Raw genomic sequence first — 22,163 nt, 5'->3', positions numbered from 1 at the left:
TCACTGATATGATCCAAAAAACTTAACTTTTAATAATAATCAACTAAAACATGTACGGGCTCAGGGCAAACATATAAGAAAAACATGAACAACTACCACCCTAATCCTACTTCTACAGCCAGTAGTGGCTATGAAAATTCAAAGGCTTAGTGGTAGGATTAATAAAAGGGAGCTCCACCGGAATAAATATCACCCCTCGTGTAATAGAATAGATGGAAAAAGAGGAAAAGGAAAACCTGCAGATAAGCAGTGTACTTCGTACAGGTAACCGGTCTATTTATTACTGCCATCCTATCGATGTTTAGACCCAAATGTTGCCCATTTGTTCCTGAGAGGGTGCCAGATTTTCAATAGAGTATAGTCACTGGCACCATCATGGAGCATAGAGGTCTACATAGAGGACTACGGTGTAAAGATGGTTTATTTGTGTTGATACCACTTGGCAGATGGTGCTGTTTTACACAGGTTCTAGATTCATGTTCTAGATTCACAGTCTAGATAAGATACCAGGGTCTAGATTCCAGTTCTAGACTGTTCTGGGATTGGGTTCCAGATTCGTATTACTTGGTTCTAGATACAGATTACTTGGTTCTAGGTGATTCTAGATCCTAATTCCATGTCTTCTGGATTCTAGATTCACAAAGATTCTAGACTTGGGTCCTGGAATCCTCTCCCCAGATATCATTTCAGGCTCAGGTTCCAGATTACAGACTCAAAATAGGGAATCAAATTTCTAGATGCAGGTTCTAGGTTCTCAGTTCAACACGTTTCTGTCGATCTCTCAACTCCTCAGGAACCCCATATATAGATAGCTTAACCAGCAAACAGTTTATAGAGTACTCAAATAGCAGATATAGAAAAGACTAGAAGTCTAGAGTAAAGTAACAGGATCAAGAGCTACTGAAAGTATTCTAGTCAGCACCTCAGGGAGGGAGCAAGAGCCCTAGCTAGAACACCTAAAGTTGTTATTGAATAACCTGGATTGAGCTGAGCTAACTAAATAATACTAAGCCTATCAGCACCTATATGGGACCAATATCCCTGGCTAGTACTCCTACAGCTCTAGTGCAATAACCTAGGCTAGGTAGAAATTCCTCATATGGACACAATGGCCCGTCCTAAAGACTACCAAGCCCTGACCAAAATAAATTAAAAACAAAGTAATAATAAAAGGAGCTAGCAGCGCCCCCAACCTTGTATCACATATAGTCACTCAGATCGCTGGATCTCCCGTCTAATGTGGATTCACACTAAAACTGATCCGCGGAAAACTGGTCATGTGATTTTATGCTGCACTCCGGGGTCACGGGGGGAATTACCATACAGGGAAGCGCTAATCGTGAGAGGGCCGGGGCTGTAATAAAGGGGGCATTCAGTGTGTGACCTCCATTACCCACCACTGGGGCTTCTGGAATGGGGTAAACGATGTCGCCTTACCTTGTAGACTTGGGGTTTATGGGGATTTGTTTCAGGGTTTAAAGGCTCTTTTAGATTTGAGTTCACTTACCTCCAACCCGAAAGCTACGAGGTAACAGCTCTGAGTCGCCAAGTGTCATATTTTGAGACTTCGCAGAAGCATAAAAAGTATCTACAATCGTCTGGTTGGACGGTGGAGGACCGTTGAACTCCAGGGTAGCACCGACGACTACTGATCCCGCACTGTCAGAAGGAGAACAAGTAACAGCGTGTGACTATCCAAAGCATCTCATGTCACCGGCTGCATTATACAGGTAATACAAAGCATGGGGGGGGGGAAGACCTTACAACTATTTATTATAAAGCCTTCTGGATTCAAACTAAAACAAATGAAGCGACTGCAAGCAAACTGTGATGAGAAGGAGCTGCTGCTTTATGTCTACAAGTCCTATACACCTCGAGGGCTCTACAGCTACAGACTACAAGCAATATATATATATAAAAAGACTACATGATCAGACGGCGCAGACTTGTTGGTAGTCTGTAACCAGGCAGACACATATTTCTGCATAGGAGCTGTGTACACCAGACAGAAGATTTTACATTGATTGTACAACTCTCGGGCACCAGTGAGGATCTGATTTGGTAACTGTATTAAGGGCTCCAACAGATGAACGTATGCGCAAATATGCTCGCCATAACAGAATGTATTTGCACATGAACACGGGTTGTCCGGAGGTTACACCCACCCGCTTGATTTTTTAACCTGCCGTAGACTTCTATGGTAGCCTTCTGCTTAAGGGGGTTATTAACATGGGCATGTTGTTGTCTCGTTGTGCGGCCATAGTAGTCATTGCCGTATAATGGGATAAAACCATTGTTTTCTATGGTTCCGTTTCCATTAGAAGGATTCTTGCGCGTTAATACTACATGTGGGAAAGATAGGGCAGGACCTATCTTCCTGCTGCCTTTTTCAAACTCTCACGCTACGCCGGAGATTTCCAGAATCACATCGCTGTGCAGGAAAAAAATCATGACATGTTCTATCGTTGGGCGTTCCTTTGTCTATGCAAAATATATCCCATGCTGTCACAATCATGTAACCAATGATGATTATAATACAAGCAGATTGAATGCTACATAGTCAGATGTACCAGACAATAGTGAGAACATAACAATGATGCCAACTAGAGATGAGCGAACGTACTCGTCCGAGCTTGATACTCGTTCGAGTATTAGGGTGTTCAAGATGCTCGTTACTCGTAACGAGTACCACGCGGTGTTCGGGTTACTTTCATTTTCTTCCCTGACAAATTTGCGCGCTTTTCTGGCCAATAGAAAGACAGGGAAGGCATTACAACTTCCCCCTGCATCGTTCAAGCCCTATACCACCCCCCTGCAGTGAGTGGCTGGCGAGATTAGGTGTCACCCGAGTATTAAAATCGGCCCCTCCCGCGGCTTGCCACAGATGCATTCTGACGTAGTTCAGGGAAAGTGCTGTCTTGGTGGAGTTGCTATAGGGAGAGTGTTAGGAGTGATTTTAGGCTTCCACAACCCCAACGGTCCTTCTTAGGCCATAGAAATCGCAGATCGCACCTATGTGCGATCTGCGATTTCTGTTCTCTTCTCTATATGCGCTCAATGGGGCCGGCGGCAGCAGAGCCGACCCCATTGAGAACATATAGAAGACAAATCATTCTTCTCTGCCACAGCTGTAACAGCTGTGGCAGAGAAGAACGACGTTTGCCCATTGAATTCAATGGAGCCAGCAAGACAGCAGGTTCCACTGAAAGCAATGGGCTGCCGGCGATCGCGGGATGAATTGTCGGGAAGGGGTTAAATATATAAGCCCTTCCCTGCAATTCATCCAGAAATGTGTTACAATAAAAATATATACCGGCGTATAAGGCGACCCCCCAACTGTCACCTTATACGCCGGCAATACAGTGGAGCAAAGAATAAAAATCATTATTCACTTCTCCTGGTGTTCTGCGCCGTTGCTGCAGGCTGTCGCTCCCTCCTGGTTCCCGGCAGAGCATTGCTTTCTCTACGAAGGGCTTTAAATCCCCGCCTCCAGAAACACACGTGCCTTCAGCCAATCACAGCCAATGACAATGATGTCATTGAATGGCTGTGATTGGCTGAAGGCACGTGTGTTTCTGGAGGCGGGGATTTCAACCACTGCGTCCAGAAAGCAATGCTCTGCCGGGGACCAGGAGGGAGCGACAGCCTGCAGGAGCACCGCAGAAGCACCGGTGAAGTGAGTAATGATTTTTATTCTTTGCTCCACTGTATTGCCGGCGTATAAGGTGACAGTTGGGGGGGTCGTCTTATACGCCCCGTCGCCTTATACGCCGGTATATATTTTTATTGTAACACATTTCTGGATGAATTGCAGGGAAGGGCTTATATATTTAACCCCTTCCCGACAATTCATCCTGCGATCGCCGGCAGCCCAGTGCTTTCAGTGGAACCTGCTGTATTGCCGGCTCCATTGAATTCAATGGGCAAACATCGTTCTTCTCTGCCACAGCTGTTACAGCTATGGCAGAGGAGAACGATCTTTATGCTGACAGTGGGGGGGGGGCCCACTCTTGCCGCTATTGTGGCTTAATAGTGGGACCTGTGAACTTGAGATGCAGCCCTACATGTAGCCCCTCGCCTGCCCTATCCGTTGCTGTGTCGTTCCCATCACTTTCTTGAATTGCCCCGATTTTCACAAATGAAAACCTTAGCGAGCATCGGCAATATACAAAAATGCTCGGGTCGCCCATTGACTTCAATGGGGTTCGTTACTCGAAACGAACCCTCGAGCATTGCGAAAATTTCGTTCCGAGTAACGGGCACCCGAGCATTTTGGTGCTCGCTCATCTCCAGTGCCAACCTTATAACCTGCGCCTAGAGAAGTAAACAATCTGCTTGTGGTATTATACTCATCGTTGGTTATATACACATCTATTATGTGAAATTTTAATATAATTATTTTTATTGAGGCTTTTGTGTGTTGAGCTCTTTTTTGCCTCCCTTATGCAGCTGAGTGCGTGTTTATGGTTGTAATATACGTAACTTTGATTTACTGTATCTCCATAACTAAGGCCGTATTTACATGAGTGTAAGCATTTCCGTTATAGAATCATAGACTGGTAGAGTTGGAAGGGACCTCCTGGGTCATCGGGACCTCCGGGATCATCGGAACCTCTGGGATCATTGGGACCTCCGGGGTCATTGGGACCTCCGGGGTCATCGGGTCCTCCGGGGTCATCGGAACCTCCGGGGTCATCGGAAACCTTCGGAGTCATCGGGTCCAACCACCTGCTTAGTGCAGGATCACCAAGTCATCCCAGACAACTGTTGCGCTTTTGCAGAATGAATTTTGCGTATTTGCGCACGCATCCGTGTATTTTACTGTACTTTTTGCATGCGCACGTGGTACACAGCACAATTGCATGCTCGAAAAAAGACGCACCGAATCGATCTCTCAGCCATTGAAATTGACAATAGTTTGATGAGTTCTAAATGTGCTGCCTATTTTTTTGCATGACCGAGATGCACATGCCAGCTACGCCCGTGTGAACGAACGCATTTAAATCAATGGGTTAAATTTTCTGCAAGTGCAAATTTTTCGTGCGCAAATACGTCCGAGTGAGTCTGGCCTTACGCGATTGTTCTGTAAAATCACATTATGCCTCTTTTCTGGAACGTTCCATTTGATAAAGCTGCCCCATATGTCTTACATTTTGTGGCTTCAGTTTCCCTTTAAAGGTTTCTGTGCTGGAATAATTACAATGTGGCAAATTGTGATCATCCTGTGTGATTATTAGGAACCCTCATCTGCTGGAAGAACATTTCTGCTTACCTGCAGCCAAGATCTCCGCTGCTCCGCAGCAACATTCAGCTTGTCTGCAGCCCATACAGAACAGAACCCGGCGATGCTACATAAGCCGAGGCATGGACATACTGATATAACAACCCCCTCGATGCCTCTAGTGTCCAGTACTAGGTACTGCATAGTGCAAGGACACGGCACACACCACCAAGGTACATCACAGTATCTCTACAGACTGTAGACTGTCAGCTCTTGTGCAGCTAATGATGAGCTGCCCTCAGGATAGGTCATCAATAAGTGATCGATGGGGGTTCGCTATTGGGATTAGCTGTTCACCCAGCCCACTGCCAATGCAGAGAGCACTGGAAGCAGATATCTCTGTCCAGACTGTAGCGGCCCAGGTTGGTTATGGGGCTGCAGCTTCCATTGAATTTAATGCTTTATCAACCTGGCAAGCTGCAATGTTGACAAAGCGGTTACCTTCCAGCTCCGCTCACACTGACAGTGGCCAGGCGAACAGCTGACTGTCTGGGATCCCAAGCGGCAGACCCCTCCGATCAACGATTGATGACCTAACCTGAGGATAGGTCAGCAATAGTGAGAGTCCTGCAGAACCCTTTTTAATACTTTCAAGCAGAGTTTGGAAACCTACCTCATGCCAGTAACTTCTACATTGAAGAAGTAACGAAGTGTTATGAAAATGGGATAAAGCTGCAAAAACAAAAGGAACAAGTAAGTGTCGGTGTTCACTCTATTCTGTAATATTCATGAACTAGCATACCTAAAAATGCTTTTTAGGCCCCATGATGTCTATGAACTTTTTACATACTTAGAGGTTTTGCAGCTATCCACCGGCTAGGTCATCAATATCTGACTGACGTGGGTGCACTGCCCATAACCCTAGGTGATCAGCTGTTCTCACCAGGAAGCAGGTAGCGCCGTACATTGTGTAGTGGCCTGGCATGGTATTGTAGGCTCTCTTTCATTTGCTTGAATAGGAACTATTCCTGTAATACCATGCTGGGCCACTGTAGAATTTACAGCGCTCTCTGCTTCCTGCTCCATATCCCAACAGCTGATTGTCCGGGGTCCCAGGCAGCGTCTGGATGGATAGTTCATCAATTTTTAATGGCTGAAAAGTCAGTTTTATACAAATCTAAACGTCACCTGCAAAAGCTCAAGCCATATCAAAGAGGGCAAAAACCTCTAATATGGAGCCTCATGCTAGAAATAGCACTTTGTATTTCGCTCCTAATTCCATCCTGAGTAAATTCATCTTATGTTTTTACAGGGGCTGGAGCTCCATTTTTGTGACTCACATGTCTGCTTTACTAAGGTATGAATTCTGGCTGCCTGCAGCCCCCTGTAGGGGGAGCTCACTGCACAAACATCCGTACAGCTCCCACTGAGGTCAATACTAAACCTCTCCTCAGTTGGCTCTCCGCCCCCTACTGGTTGTGCGCACATTCACTTTATGTAGCTACATAAAAAGGAGACCCCTAATATAATAATATTTGAGAATTGTCCTGCAGTTGGAGATTTTGATACTTGCCCTGGTTTCGATATCTTTTTTGAAGTCGTCTAGGTCTATTTTACTATAGTCTTTATTCACAACTGTAAAGTACAGAACTCTATAATATATCTTTGTAGTTGGTGTTGCTGCTGTAGTTGATGTTGCTGCTGTAGTTGATGTAGCTGCTGTAGTTGATGGAGGGATCTCTGCACTCATGCCCGTCAATGCTGAATCCTTTGTACTTTGTTGGCCACTTGGCTTTGGCTGAGTCGTTGCATCCTTGGTAACAAACTGGCTTTTACTTGAGAGATCTGAAGAAGACACATGAGTTACAGTTAAATTCAACAAGGGGCCGTTTTACACGGGCCAATCATCATTCACAATCTCGCTGGATTGCAGGAATCTGAACGATAATCCTTCAGTGTAAATGCCGGCAGCAACGGAACGACGAGCAATAATTCATTCGCGGGGGTGGCTTTGCAGTCATCCTGTGTATATAGACCTGAAGTCTACATGCAGAAGACTGTACATATAGCGCTCTGCTCACTGTCATCCAGCATTTGTTAAGAGGCTCTACTGCACCGGAGCAATTTACAGAAGAAGAGCATCCTTAACCCCTTAGTGACCAAGCCTGTTTGCACCTTAATGACCAGGCCAAATTTTGCAAATCTGACATGTGTCACTTTAACATGGAAAAACACCAGAGAGGTTTTGCATGTCTAAGCGATTCTGACATTGTTTTTTCACCACATGTTGTCCTTCATTTAGTCGGAAAAAATAGACTGATAGAATTTGTGTTTATTTATTAAAAGCGCCAAAATTGGGAAAATTTTGAAGAAAATCGTCATTTTTTCACATTTTCAACTGCAATATCTGAAATATGTGCAAACATAATATAGAAATTTTTGCTAATATATATATATTCCATCCGTTTACTTCATTTTTGGCACACATTGGAAAAACTTTAGGTTTTTTTTAACCATTTAGGAGACGTACAAATGTAACATTACTTTTCAGCATTTTGAGGAACCTTTGTTTTTCTGCACCAAGCCAAAATTGGAAAGGCTCATAGGAGTCAAAATGATAGATACCCCCACAAGTGACCCCATTTTAAAAACTACACCCCTTAACGTATTCACTGAGGGGAGTCATGAGCATTTTAACCCCACAGTTTTTTTTCAGGATTCAATGCAATTTAGAAGAGAAAAACTAAAATTTCATATTTTTTCAAATATGTAATTTCAAAGACAGGACTTTTTTTTCTATAGTACACATGAAAATGAGGATTTGCACCCCAGAATCGATACCCCTGCTTGTCCTGTGCTCAGAAACATACCTATTGTGGCCCTAGTATTACGTCTGTAGGCACAATGGGGCCCAAAATGAAAGGAGCAACCGGTGACTTTCGGAACAGAAATTTTGCTTGAAGGAGATTTAGGCCCTATTGCCCACTTGTAGAGCCATTGAGTGACCAAAACGATGGAGAACGCCCACAAGTGACCCCATTTTGAAAATAAGACCCCTTAACGAATTTATCTAGGGGTACGATGACTGTTTTGACTTCACATTTTTTTAATGAATCTAAGCCAAGCAGAAGGGAAAAAATTACGATTTTCATTTTTTTGGTAATTCTGTCATTTTAAAAGCAGTTTTTTTTGTACAGCACATATATAAATGAAGACTTGCACCCCAAAATACATACCCCCGTTTGTCCCATATTCAGCAACATACCCATTGTGGCCCTAATCTACTTAAGGAAACCTGGCTAGGCCTATAATGAAAGGAACACCCGTTGGATTTCAGGGTACAACGGAATAAATTCCAGGCCCCATTGCCCACTTGTAGAGCCATTGAGCGGCCAAAACGATAGAAAACCTCCACAAATGACCCCATTTTAAAAACTAGACCCCTTAACGAATTCATCTAGGGGTGTATTGTGCATTTTGACCCTACAGTATTTGAATGAATCCAAGCAAAGCAGAAGGAAAAAAAATTACGATTTTCATTTTTTTGGCAATTTTGTCAATTTAAAAACAGGTTTTTTTGTACAGTGTACATAGGAATGAAGATGTTTACCCCAAAATAGATACCCCCGCTTGTCCCGTGTTCAGAAACATACCCATTGTTGCCCTAATCTACTTACAGGACACATGGCTAGGCCCATAATGAAGGGAATGCCCGCTGGATTTCAGGGTACAACTGAATTCCAGGCCCCATTGCCCACTTAAACGGAAAAAAAATTGACTTCCTAAAAATAATCCTCCCCCCCCCCCCCCATCCCTCGCCATCCCCATTTTTTTGGCATTCCCTAAATATCAGCTAAAAGTGATAATATAAACTGCGTTTTATGTCCGAAGACAGGGGTAATTACGGAGGCTGGTTGGGATGGGCACATGGGGCAAGAAAACAGTGTATCCCCCCTCCTCTCTCGCTTTTTTGGGGATATTTCTTGACCTCAGCGGCGGGGATGGGGTGTAGGAAGTGGCCCTCTGTGAGGTTTTGTAATCTTGCTGCAGTGCGGCGGTCTCACACAGAAGGCGCTCAACAAGCTGCTCCTGGAACTGCAGGAAGGCCAGCGTTCCCGGGGCTTCTTGTAAATTACGGATTACAGGTAGCGGTCTGAATAACGCCGGGCTCACGCAGCCGTATGGGGAATTTGCTTGCGGAGGCCCGCAGCGGATCCCAACTGTGAGCCCGGCTGTGACCCTGCGTACGGCAGAGTAATGTATTGCGCATAACTGCCTACTCACACAGGCGGTCATGCGCAGTACACCGTTTTTTGTTTATATTTCCCGCGCCGTCGCTTAGAGATGACCCGGGTACCCGCAGCCCAAACACAATGTATTTGCATATGGGCTGCGAGTATATCCGCGGTCATAGAGCACAATGGGCTCTAGGTGGCGGATATCCACGGTAAAATATAGCATGTTGTATTCTGTTTCTGCGAGTGGATTACGTATTTCCAACCCGCTAATTGGGGGGAATTGTGTAATCCAATGCATGTGATTGATCCGTGGATTACCGCTGATCAAGCGCATGCAGAACCCGTAATTCCTCTCCGGTCATGTGTGACCGGCCTAATGTTATATCGCTACTTTATTACGTGACCGGGGACCGCTCAACGAGGCCTCCGGTCACTGCTCCAAGCACTCAGCGACTGTTGGTCGCTGGGAGCAAGGAGATTTAAAACTTCCTGGGCTCCTGCGAATGTGTCCGGCATTTTGCCGGCGGGCGCATACCCAGTAGCCGGCAGGATCCATGGAGGATAATCGCATCTGGATTCAAATGCGGAAGCCTCCGAGAAAATGTTTCATCTCCTCTCACCAATCGCATCGGTGAGGGGAGATGAAACTTCCACTTTTTAAAGAACTTTTACGTGATCGCCATTATGCATTGGATAACGGCGATCACGTGACCAGTAACCGCATACCGCGGCTCCCCATGAAATCTCCAGGCTCTTGGCTACCTTTGGTAGCCAGGAGCAGGGAGATTTTAAATTTCTTAGGCAATCTTTCACTTTTGCGCATGCGTCCGCCATCATGCTGATGGGGGCATGCGCCAAAGCTGGGGTAAGGTCCGCGGATCAACATCCCACCAGGGAACAAACCCGGGGACCTTGGGTACGTAATTTCATCCCCCCTTACGGATACGATTTTAACTTTATATGATCACCGTTATCCGATGGATAACGGTGATCATGTGACTGGGAACTGCACACAGCGGTCCCCAGTCATATCTCCCTGCACTCGGATATCTGTAACAGCCGGGTGAAGGGAGATTTTGAATTTGCTGGGCTCGCCGGCCTTCTGCGCATGCGCGCCACATCAGCGCATGCGCAGAAGCCAGCAGTGGGTCCCAAGACCGGGCGGAGAACATGGAGAAAGGGGGGTGAGTATTTTCACCTTCCCTCATGGATCCGATCCATAAGGAGAGGTGAAACTTTTCTTTTTTTACATTTTTCTTTACTTTTTCGCGATCACCGTTATCAATTGGATAACGGTGATCGCGGTACCGGGGACATCTCCTGCCTCCCGGCTACCTACAGGAGCCGGGAGACAGGAGATTTTAAATTTCCCGGGCCTTCTGTGCATGCGGCTAACGTAATGCCACCTGGCGCGCATGCGCAGAAGGCCAGCTTCGGGGCCTGGAGGACCAGGACAGCAAGGAGCAGTGCGGCGGACGGGGGTGAGTAATCTCAGCTGCCCCCATGGATCCGATCCATGAGGGAAGCTGAATCTTTAACTTTTTTTAAACTTCTTTCAACTTTAATGCAATCGGCGCTATCCGTTGGATAGCGCCGATCGCATTGCCGGGGGGGGGGGGGGGGGGACTGCCCGCAGCCCAGGATGACAGCTACCTGCGGGCACCGACAGCATTGACCGGTCACGTCCAGAGCCCACGTGGCTTTATTCTCTGCAGGACACATGTTTTTACGTCCTCAGAGAATAAAGCCCACTTGGGCAGGACGTAAAAAGGCAATGGGCTGGTCACTAAGGGGTTAAAGGGGGCTGTCATTTAAAAAAAAAATATATTCTATACTTACCTATTCTTCCCCGGCAGTGAACGCTACAGCACAGGGATGTGACCTTCACTGACCCAGCCGGAAGGAATGTAAGGAATGCCGCCTTCATAACAAGCCGGCCAGAGTGCGGTGAGCTGACCGTTTATCTTGCTGTTACCATTTCAGCTCGTTAGTTCCAAGAAAGCTTTCTGTTTACCTCTATGGAAAGGCAGGCAGTCATTTGGTTGTACCTTTAGTAATGCCATTATGACTGAATAGACCCTATTCCATGACCAGACTGACCATGGCCTGGCTAAACTGAGGTCCAGAGTCTAAGGAATCCTCTAGTCTTCACATTTAATCTCTTTCTATTAGAGGTTTCCTAGGTTAAAGCCTTAATGAAGGGTGGCAAACATGGGTAGAGCTGTTAGCCTGTTTTTAGGCCCTTGGTTCAGCCTTAAAGGGGTATTCTAGTTTTTTTTTTACTTTTCCTATTGATGATCAACACTGTGAATTTCCTGGGAGCAGCACCTCCAATACCAACCCAGGTCACTGCGTTATGTCAGCGCTTGCTGCACTGGGCACAGTGAACATGCCAAGGGAATCAGTTTATTGGCACGGATTTGAGTAGCGGGTCTCAACCCGATCATCTATGGAAAAAATAAAAATGCCCTGGAACACCCTTTTAACAATAATTATTCATCACATATAAGGGGGTAAAAAAAGATGTAGGATCAACATTTTTAGTCGATGGGATGGTCACTCAAGAGTTGGTACCCTCTTACGCAGCCATAACAATAATCATTAAAGGGGTTCTCTCGCGGTAGCAAGTGGGGGTATACACTTCTGTATGGCCATATTAATGCACTTTGTAATGTACATCGTGCATTAAATATGAGCCATACAGAAGTTATTCACTTACCTGCTCCGTTGCTAGCATCCCCGTCGCCATGGATCCGTCTAAATTCGCTGTCTTCTGGCGTTTTTAGACGCGCTTGCGCAGTCCAGTCTTCTCCCTTCTGGTCGTCCCGGCACGAGCGGCGTTCTGGCTCCGCCCCCTTCTACGCGTCATCGTGTAGCTCCGCCCCATCATGTGTGCCGATTCCAGCCAATCAGGAGGCTGGAATCGGCAATGGACCGCACAGAGCCCACGGTGCACTATGGGAGAAGACCCGCGGTGCATCGTGGGTGAAGATCCCGGCGGCCATCTTGGGGAAGGAAGAAGAAGGAAGAAGGAAGACGTCGCAGAGCGGGGATTCGGGTAAGTAATGAATTTTTTTTTTTTTTTACAACATCCTTTGGGGTTGTCCTGCGCCGAACGGGGGGCCTATGGAAGAAAAAAAAAACGTTTCGGCGCGAGACAACCCCTTTAATGATTACATATAGAATATGAGAAGATGTAGAATCACCATTTTTAGTAGTTGGGATGGTCACTCCAGATACAGAAGGGCCCCCTGTACCTGCTGTGGTCTTCGGGCCTCCATTTGGAACAGTGGCAGAAAAACCATTCGTAGATCCTGTAACCATACCAGGACTCTGAGAGCCACTTATTCCTGATACTCCTCCAGACTTGGAAGTGGCTGCAGAGCCTGTTATGGCAGCTGAAGCATCTGAATTCGACCCCGCACCTCTAGTTGTTGCAGAGTCACTTGAAACGCCACCTGCAAAATGGTCAGATAGTTTATTTAGTGGTCTCTGGTTGATACAATTAGCCTCAGCCTGCTTTTAGGCTCTGGGCGAAGCCATAACAATAATTCTTAATGATCACATATAGATGTAGCAAAGGTTAAACTGACTGTGATAACTTTCTGTGTGAAGCTATCATATGCTAAGTTTTTAAAAATACATTGTTATCATAAAACAACAAAAACCAGTGCAAAACTATAGAAAGTACAAATAAACTGCGACACAGAGAGTCATTTTACAATAATATGTTACATTTTGCTACATGTCTACCGTGGAATAAGAGAAGATGTAGAATCACCATTTCTAGTAGTTGGGATGGTCACTCCGGGTTCAGAAGGACTCACTGCACCAGCTCCTGTTACCTCACCAGATACTGAAGGTCTAGTGGTCATCTCGGATCCCGTAAGAGCACTTACCCCAGGAGGGGTTTTTAAGCTTACACTTGACACACCACTTGAAGATCCCGTCGTCTGTCCAGATGCTGAAGGGCCATTAGTCTTTCCTGTTCCTGGAAGACCACTTGTTCCAGATGGGGTTTTTAAGCTTACACTTGGATTATTAGACACACCACTTGAAGATCCTGTTGTCTGTACAGGTACTGACTGACCACTTGTTCCAGATGGGGTTTTTAAGCTTACACTTGGATTAGTAGACACATCACTTGAAGTTCTTGCTCTCTCTGTAGGAACTGAAGGACCACTGACTACAGATGCGGTTTTCAAGCTTACACTTGGATTAGTAGTTACACTACTTGAAGATCCTGTTGTCTTCATGGATTCTGGTAGACCAGTCACTTTAGATGTGGTCTCTAACCCGACACTCGGAGCTGTAGATACTCTTGGATTAGTAGACACAACACTTGAAGATCCTGTTGTCTCTCCAGGTACCGACGGACCACTTGCACCAGAAGTGTTTTTTAAGCTTACACTTGGATTGGTAGAACCTCCATTTGAAGATGCTGTTGTCTCATCGGGTGCTTGAGCAGCGGTGGACACGGATTGAGTACTTAATCGCACATTTGGATCAGCAGAGGGCACGCTATTTACAGGCGATCCTGAGCTCATGCCAGGTTTCTGAGTATCTCCTGAGCGGGATATGGTCGTCATTTGCGACCTAGAAATAATTGCTGAACCTGTGCTGGCAGCCACATTAGTTGGGAGATCTGAAGAAGACACACAAGTTAAAATTGAATTAAACTAAGTCTATAGACAGAAGACTTTAGATATGGTGTAGGGAAGTCCATCTTCAATATTCCTCTATGGGAAAGCAGGCTGGTAATGTCTTCAGAAGATCTGGGGTTAGTTATCACCATTGTTACTGATTAGTACATCTTAGACCCTTTACCATGATGAGATTGACCATCACCAGACTAAACTGAAGTCAGGAGTCTAAGGAATGCTTTGGTCTTCACATTCAATCTCTTCCTCTAAAAGGATTCCCAAATGTTAGTCCTCAGAGGAGTCTCCGAATGGTGGAAAATGTGAGCAGAGCTGCAACAGCAGAAGAACTTGATAAGAGGATTCCATACAGAGAACCCGGAGATGTAGCCCGTAGTCAGGGGCAGGAGCCAAACAAGGATCAGAACCAGGAGATGAATTAAGAACAGATGTATATGGGAAAGAATCAGATTTAGGACAGATATATGTAGGCAGGAGCGTGAACCGGTTCAGATTAGAAACAAATCCAGGAGGGAACCAGAATCCAAATCAGGAACATTTGAGATGCAGATCACAGATAAAGAGCAGCACCATTACCAGGATACAACCAGGGTTAGAACCAGAGTCCGAACTGTGAGCCATTGTTAGGAGTCAGTACCAGAACATCATATAAGGAATACCAGGACCAGAAGCAAGTGTTAGGTATTAAGACAACAAAAAGGAGTGAAGATGTAGAATGGAGGAACACACAGAGGGCATAAACAAGCACTGAAACACCAAGTAGCAGACAACAATTCTTCAGGAAATTCCAGGTGAGAAGGCACCTTAAACAAATGTCTACTAAATCCACTAATTTTGGTCGGACTGGTCAACCATCCCATGTGAGTGCCGGTGTTCTGAATCTTCCCTGATGGAAGATAGTGGGGAAAGAAGAGTTGGGCATGTGGAACTACACCATGCCCCATCCTCATAGAATGGTAGAGTTGGAAGGGACCTCCAGGGTCATCGGGTCCAACCCCCTGCTCAGTGCAGGAATCACTTAATCACCCCAGACAGATGTCTGTCCGGCCTCTGAACATTTCCATTGAAGCACAACTCCCCACCTCCTGTGGCAACCTGTTCCACTCACTGTCTAATATGTAATCTGTGTCTCCTCACTTTCAGTTTTCAGCAACTGATGGACATTTCTTTTACAACTCTTGCAGGTCTATCAGGGGGTGACACTGCAGCTTTGGGTAGCAATGTGCACTGCTCAGGTTTTTTTAATGTACTTGGTTGCTTTATTTATTATTATTTATTAGGAGCCGGATAACCCCTATAATTCCTGCCATGATAATATCTCCTATCCAACTAGTGATTCTCTGATACTATCCCCATCTGCATAAGTATCAGTCTTCATGTCCACACATTTATATCAGCCATATTTTCTCTCATACCTTATCCTGCATATGGCATCAGACAACAGCTCTAATCATAATAGTGCCCATACCAATGCCCATAGCCAGGTAGCATTCATGCATTAACCCTTTCTAATACCCATACAGGCACTGCCCTGGAGGATGGTTGGACCCGTCTTCTATAAGCCTGCTTGCTACCTCTTATCACAGCCATAACAACAATTAAATGATCACATATGAAGGAGTAAAAGAAGATGTAGAATCACCATTTTTAGTAGTTGGGATGGTCACTCCAGATACAGAAGGGCCCCCTGTACCTGCTGTGGTCTTCGGGCTTTCATTTGAACCACTGATGGAACCACCATTTGTAGATCCTGTAACCATACCAGGACTCTGAGAGCCACTTACTCCTGATACTCCTCCAAACTTGGAAGTGGCTGCAGAGCCTGTTATGGCAGCTGAAGCATCTGAATTCGACCCCGCAGCTCTAGTTGTTGCAGAGTTACTTGAAACGCCACCTGCAAAATGGTCAGATAGTTTATTTAGTGGTCTCTGGTTGATACAATTAGCCTCAGCCGGCTTTCAGGCTCTTAGTGAAGCCATAACAATAATTCTTAATGATCACATACAGATGTAGCAAAGGTTAAACTGACTGTGATAACTTTCTGTGTGAAGCTATAATATGCTAAGTTTTTTAAAATATATTGTTATCGTACAACAACAAAAAACAGTGCAAAACTATAGAAAGTACAAATAAACTGCGACACAGAGAGTCATTTTACAATAATATGTTACATTTTGCTACATGTCTACCGTGGAATAAGAGAAGATGTAGAATCACCATTTCTAGTAGTTGGGATGGTCACTCCGGGTACAGAAGGACTCACTGCACCAGCTCCTGTTACCTCTCCAGATACTGAAGGTCTAGTGGTCATCTCTGATCCCGTAAGAGCACTTACCCCAGGAGGGGTTTTTAAGCTTACACTTGACACACCACTTGAAGATCCCGTCGTCTGTCCAGATGCTGAAGGGCCATTAGTCTTTCTTGTTCCTAGAAAGCCACTTGTTCCAGATGGGGTTTTTAAGCTTACACTTGGATTATTAGACACACCACTTGAAGATCCTGTTGTCTGTACAGGTACTGATTGACCACTTGTTCCAGATGGGGTTTTTAAGCTTACACTTGGATTAGTAGACACACCACTTGAAGTTCTTGCTCTCTCTGTAGGTACTGAAGGACCACTGACTCCAGATGCGGTTTTCAAGCTTACACTTGGATTAGTAGTTACACTACTTGAAGATCCTGTTGTCTTCACGGATTCTGGTAGACCAGTCACTTTAGATGTGGTCTCTAACCCGACACTCGGAGCTGTAGATACTCTTGGATTAGTAGACACAACACTTGAAGATCCTGTTGTCTCTCCAGGTACCGACGGACCACTTGCACCAGAAGTGTTTTTTAAGCTCACACTTGGATTTGTAGAGTCTCCATTTGAAGATGCTGTTGTCTCATCGGGGGCTTGAGCAGCGGTGGACACGGATTGAGTACTTAATCGCACATTTGGATCAGCAGAAGGCACGCTATTTACAGGCGATCCTGAGCTCATTCCAGGTTTCTGAGTATCTCCTGAGCGGGATATGGTCGTCATTTGCGACCTAGAAATAATTGCTGAACCTGTGCTGGCAACCACATTAGTTGGGAGATCTGAAGAAGACACACAAGTTAAAATTGAATTAAACTATGTCTCTATACAGAAGACTATAGATATGGTGTAGGGAAGTCCATCTTCAATATTCCTCTATGGGAAGGCAGGCTGGTAATGTCTTCAGAAGATCTGGGGTTAGTTAGAACCATTGTTACTGATTAGTACATCTTAGACCCTTTACCATGATGAGATTGACCACCACCAGACTAAACTGAAGTCAGGAGTCTAAGGAATGCTTTGGTCTTCACATTCAACCTCTTCCTCTAAAAGGATTCCCAAATGTTAGTCCTCAGAGGAGTCTCCGAATGGTGGAAAATGTGAGCAGAGCTGCAGCAGCAGAAGAATTCATAAAAGGATTCCATACAGAGAACCTGGAGATGTAGCCCGTAGTCAGGAGCCAAACAAGGATCAGAACCAGGAGATGAATCAAGAACAGATGTATATGGGAAAGAATCAGATTTAGGACTGATATACGTAGGCAGGAGCGTGAACCGTTTCAGATTAGAAAAAAATCCAGGAAGGCACCAGAGTCCAAATCGGGAACATTTGAGATCCAGATCACAGATAAAGAGCAGCACCATTACCAGGATACAACCAGGGTTAGAACCAGAGCTGTGAGCTGTTTTTAGGAGTCAGTACCAGAACATCATAGAAATACCAGGACCAGAAGCAAGTGTTAGGTATTAAGACAACAAAAAGGAGTGAAGATGTAGGATGGAGGAACACACAGAGGGCATAAACAAGCCACTGAAACACCAAGTAGCAGACAACAATTTTTCAGGAAATTCCAGGTGAGAAGGCACCTTAAACAAATGTCTACTAAATCCACTAATTTTGGTCAGACTGGCCAACCATCCCATGTAAGTGCCGGTGTTCTGAATCTTCCCTAATGGAAGATATTGGGGAAAGAAGAGTTGGGCATGTGGAATTACACCATGCCCCATCCTCATAGAATGGTAGAGTTGGAAGGGACCTCTATCATCATCGAGTCCAACCCCCTGCTCAGTGCAGGATTCACTTAATCACCCCAGACAGATGTCTGTCCGGCCTCTGAACATTTCCATTGAAGGACAACTCCCCACTTCCTGTGGCAACCTGTTCCACTCACTGTCTAATATGTAATCTGTGTCTCCTCACTTTCAGTTTTCAGAAACTGATGGACATTTCTTTTACAACTCTTGCAGGTCTATCAGGGGGTGACACTGCAGCTTTGGGTAGCAATGTGCACTGGTCAGGTTTATTTAATGTACTTGGTTGCTTTATTTATTATTATTTTTTAGGAGCCGGATAACCCCTATAATTCCTGCCATGATAATATCTCCTATCCAACTAGTGATTCCCTGATACTATCCCCATCTGCATAAGTATCAGTCTCCATGTCCACACATTTATATCAGCCATATTTTCTCTCATACCTTATCCTGCATATGGAATCAGACAACAGCTCTAATCATAATAGTGCCCATACCGATGCCCATAGCCAGGTAGCATTCATGCATTAATCCTTTCTAATACCCATACAGGCACTGCCCTGGAGGATGGTTGGACCCAGCTTCTATAAGCCTGCTTGCTACCTCTTATAACAGCCATAACAACAATTAATGATCGCATATGAAGGAGTAAAAGAAGATGTAGAATCACCATTTTTAGTAGTTGGGATGGTCACTCCAGATACAGAAGGGCCCCCTGTACCTGCTGTGGTCTTCGGGCTTTCATTTGAACCACTGATGGAACCACCATTTGTAGATCCTGTAACCATACCAGAACTCTGAGAGCCACTTATTCCTGATACTCCTCCAGACTTGGAAGTGGCTGCAGAGCCTGTTATGGCAGCTGAAGCATCTGAATTCGACTCCGCAGCTCTAGTTGTTGCAGAGTCACTTGAAACGCCACCTGCAAAATGGTCAGATAGTTTATTTAGTGGTCTCTGGTTGATACAATTAGCCTCAGCCGACTTTCAGGCTCTTAGTGAAGCCATAATAATAATTCTTAATGATCACATACAGATGTAGCAAAGGTTAAACTGACTGTGATAACTTTCTGTGTGAAGCTATCATATGCTAAGTTTTTAAAAATACATTGTTATTGTAAAACAACAAAAACCAGTGCAAAACTATAGAAAGTACAAATAAACTGCGGCACAGAGAGTCATTTTACAATAATATGTTACATTTTGCTACATGTCTACCGTGGAATAAGAGAAGATGTAGAATCACCATTTCTAGTAGCTGGGATGGTCACTCCGGGTACAGAAGGACTCACTGCACCAGCTCCTGTTACCTCTCCAGATACTGAAGGTCTAGTGGTCATCTCTGATCCCGTAAGAGCACTTACCCCAGGAGGGGTTTTTAAGCTTACACTTGACACACCACTTGAAGATCCTGTTGTCCGTCCAGATGCTGAAGGGACACTAGTTTTTCCTGTTCCTGGAAGACCACTTGTTCCAGATGGGGTTTCTAAGCTTACACTTGGATTATTAGACACACCACTTGAAGTTCTTGCTCTCTCTGTAGGTACTGAAGGACCACTGACTCCAGATGCGGTTTTCAAGCTTACACTTGGATTAGTAGTTACACTACTTGAAGATCCTGTTGTCTTCACGGATTCTGGTAGACCAGTCACTTTAGATGTGGTCTCTAACCCGACACTCGGAACTGTAGATACTCTTGGATTAGTAGACACAACACTTGAAGATCCTGTTGTCTTCACGGATTCTGGTAGACCAGTCACTTTAGATGTGGTCTCTAAGCTGACACTCGGAGCTGTAGATACTCTTGGATTAGTAGACACAACACTTGAAGATCCTGTTGTCTCTCCAGGTACCGACGGACCACTTGCACCAGAAGTGTTTTTTAAGCTTACACTTGGATTGGTAGAACCTCCATTTGAAGATGCTGTTGTCTCATCGGGTGCTGGAGCAGCGGTCGACACGGATTGAGTACTTAATCGCACATTTGTATCAGCAGAGGGCACGCTATTTACAGGCGATCCTGAGCTCATTCCAGGTTTCTGAGTATCTCCTGAGCGGGATATGGTCGTCATTTGCGACCTAGAAATAATTGCTGAACCTGTGCTGGCAGCCACATTAGTTGGGAGATCTGAAGAAGACACACAAGTTAAAATTGAATAAAACTAAGTCTCTATACAGAAGACTATAGATATGGTGCAGGGCAGTCCATCTTCAATATTCTTCTATGGGAAGGCAGGCTGGTAATGTCTTCAGAATATCTGGGGTTAGTTAGCACCATTGTTACTGATTAGTACATCTTAGACCCTCTACCATGATGAGATCGACCATCACCAGACTAAACTGAAGTCAGGAGTCTAAGGAATGCTTTGGTCTTCACATTCAACCTCTTCCTCTAAAAGGATTCCCAAATGTTAGTCCTCAGAGGAGCCTCCGAATGGTGGAAAATGTGAGCAGAGCTGCAGCAGCAGCAGAACTTGATAAGAGGATTCCATACAGAGAACCCGGAGATGTAGCCCGTAGTCAGGAGCAGGAGCCAAACCAGGATCAGAACCAGGAGATGAATCAAGAACAGATGTATATTGGAAATAATCAGATTTAGGACTGATATACGTAGTCAGGAGTGTGAAGCGGTTCAGATTAGAAACAAATCCAGGAGGGAACCAGAGTCCAAATCGGGAACATTTGAGATCGAGATCACAGATAAAGAGCAGCACCATTACCAGGATACAACCAGGGTTAGAACCAGAGCTGTGAGCTGTTGTTAGGAGTCAGTACCAGAACATCATATAAGAAATACCAGGACCAGAAGCAAGTGTTAGGTATTAAGACAACAAAAAGGAGTGAAGATGTAGGATGGAGGAACACACAGAGGGCATAAACAAGCATTGAAACACCAAGTATCAGATAACAATTTTTCAGGAAATTCCAGATGAGAAGGAACCTTAAACAAATGTCTACTAAATCCACTAATTTTGGTAGGACTGGCCAACCATCCAATGTGATTGCGGGTGTTCTGAATCTCCCCTGATGGCAGATATTGGGGAAAGAAGAATTGGGCATGTGAAATTACACCATGCCCCATCCTCATTGAATGGTAGAGTTGGAAGGGACCTGTATCATCATCGGGTCCAACCCCCTGCTCAATACAGAATCAATACATCATCCGAGACAGATGTCTATTTAGCCTCTGAACACTTCCATTGAAGGAAAACTCCCCACCTCCCGTGGCAAGCTGTTCTACACATTGATCCCCCCTCACTGTCCAATATCTGATCTGTGTCTCCTCTCAGCCATCTCTTCTGCAAGCTAAACATTCCCAGATTCTTTAACTGTTCCTCATAGGACATGATTTGCAGACCGCTCACCATCTTGTTAACTCTTCTCCGAACTTGCTCCAGTTGATCAAGGTGATTTTTAAATTGGGGTGCCCAGAACTGGACACAGTATTCCAGATGATGTCTGTTATTAGAGGAGATAAGCTTCCCCCAGAAATATATAGTTAAAATTTACTCCCCTATTCCCATTGAAAACACACACATGCTTGACCAGACCAAACGTTTATGGGGGGGACTCAATAGGAAACACTGTTCAACAGCTCTCTGAAATGCATAACAGCTTTAGTCTGGCTTTTAATAGGCCAACATTTGCTTGGATGGAGACAAGATTTCTAATTAAAGGGGTTGCCAAGTTGTAAACTTTCGATGGCCTATCCTTAGGATAGTCCATCTGTAGCAGATGTGTACAGGAAACAAACAGCTCCATTCCCACTGCAGTGTCCAGGCTTGATATTACAGGTCATTCACTTTAATAAGGCATAAGGAAAAAGAATCCAAAAAACAGGTCGGCTTCTACAACCTAAACTTCCCCTTTAATATTCCAAGATTTAAAAAGGCCAGGCATCATGCTGAACGCGTTTCGGTTAGACAAATACCCTTTTTCAACAGTTGTTATAAAAGGCTAGTCGTCTAGCCAAAACGCTTTCAGCGTGAAG

General features: G+C 44.9%; 1 protein-coding gene across 1 annotated transcript in view; it reads right to left on the bottom strand.

The window, feature by feature from the left end:
• Positions 1 to 22,163, bottom strand: part of LOC136621986 (mucin-19-like) — a 143,372-nt gene that overhangs the window by 33,703 nt on the left and 87,506 nt on the right. Inside the window, exons 15-23 of the mRNA XM_066597910.1 lie at positions 19,419 to 20,300; positions 18,844 to 19,095; positions 16,338 to 17,201; positions 15,763 to 16,014; positions 13,241 to 14,104; positions 12,717 to 12,917; positions 6,795 to 7,066; positions 5,895 to 5,953; positions 1,508 to 1,659 (exon numbers count right to left, since the gene is read on the bottom strand). Coding sequence (XP_066454007.1) covers positions 1,508 to 1,659; positions 5,895 to 5,953; positions 6,795 to 7,066; positions 12,717 to 12,917; positions 13,241 to 14,104; positions 15,763 to 16,014; positions 16,338 to 17,201; positions 18,844 to 19,095; positions 19,419 to 20,300 — 3,798 coding nt within the window. The remainder of the gene's footprint in view (positions 1 to 1,507; positions 1,660 to 5,894; positions 5,954 to 6,794; positions 7,067 to 12,716; positions 12,918 to 13,240; positions 14,105 to 15,762; positions 16,015 to 16,337; positions 17,202 to 18,843; positions 19,096 to 19,418; positions 20,301 to 22,163) is intronic.

Source organism: Eleutherodactylus coqui, chromosome 3, assembly GCF_035609145.1.
Source record: "Eleutherodactylus coqui strain aEleCoq1 chromosome 3, aEleCoq1.hap1, whole genome shotgun sequence".
Taxonomy (NCBI): Eukaryota; Metazoa; Chordata; class Amphibia; order Anura; family Eleutherodactylidae; genus Eleutherodactylus; species Eleutherodactylus coqui.
Note: the sequence above shows the minus strand (reverse complement) of the source record. Positions and strands in the feature narration are given on the sequence as shown.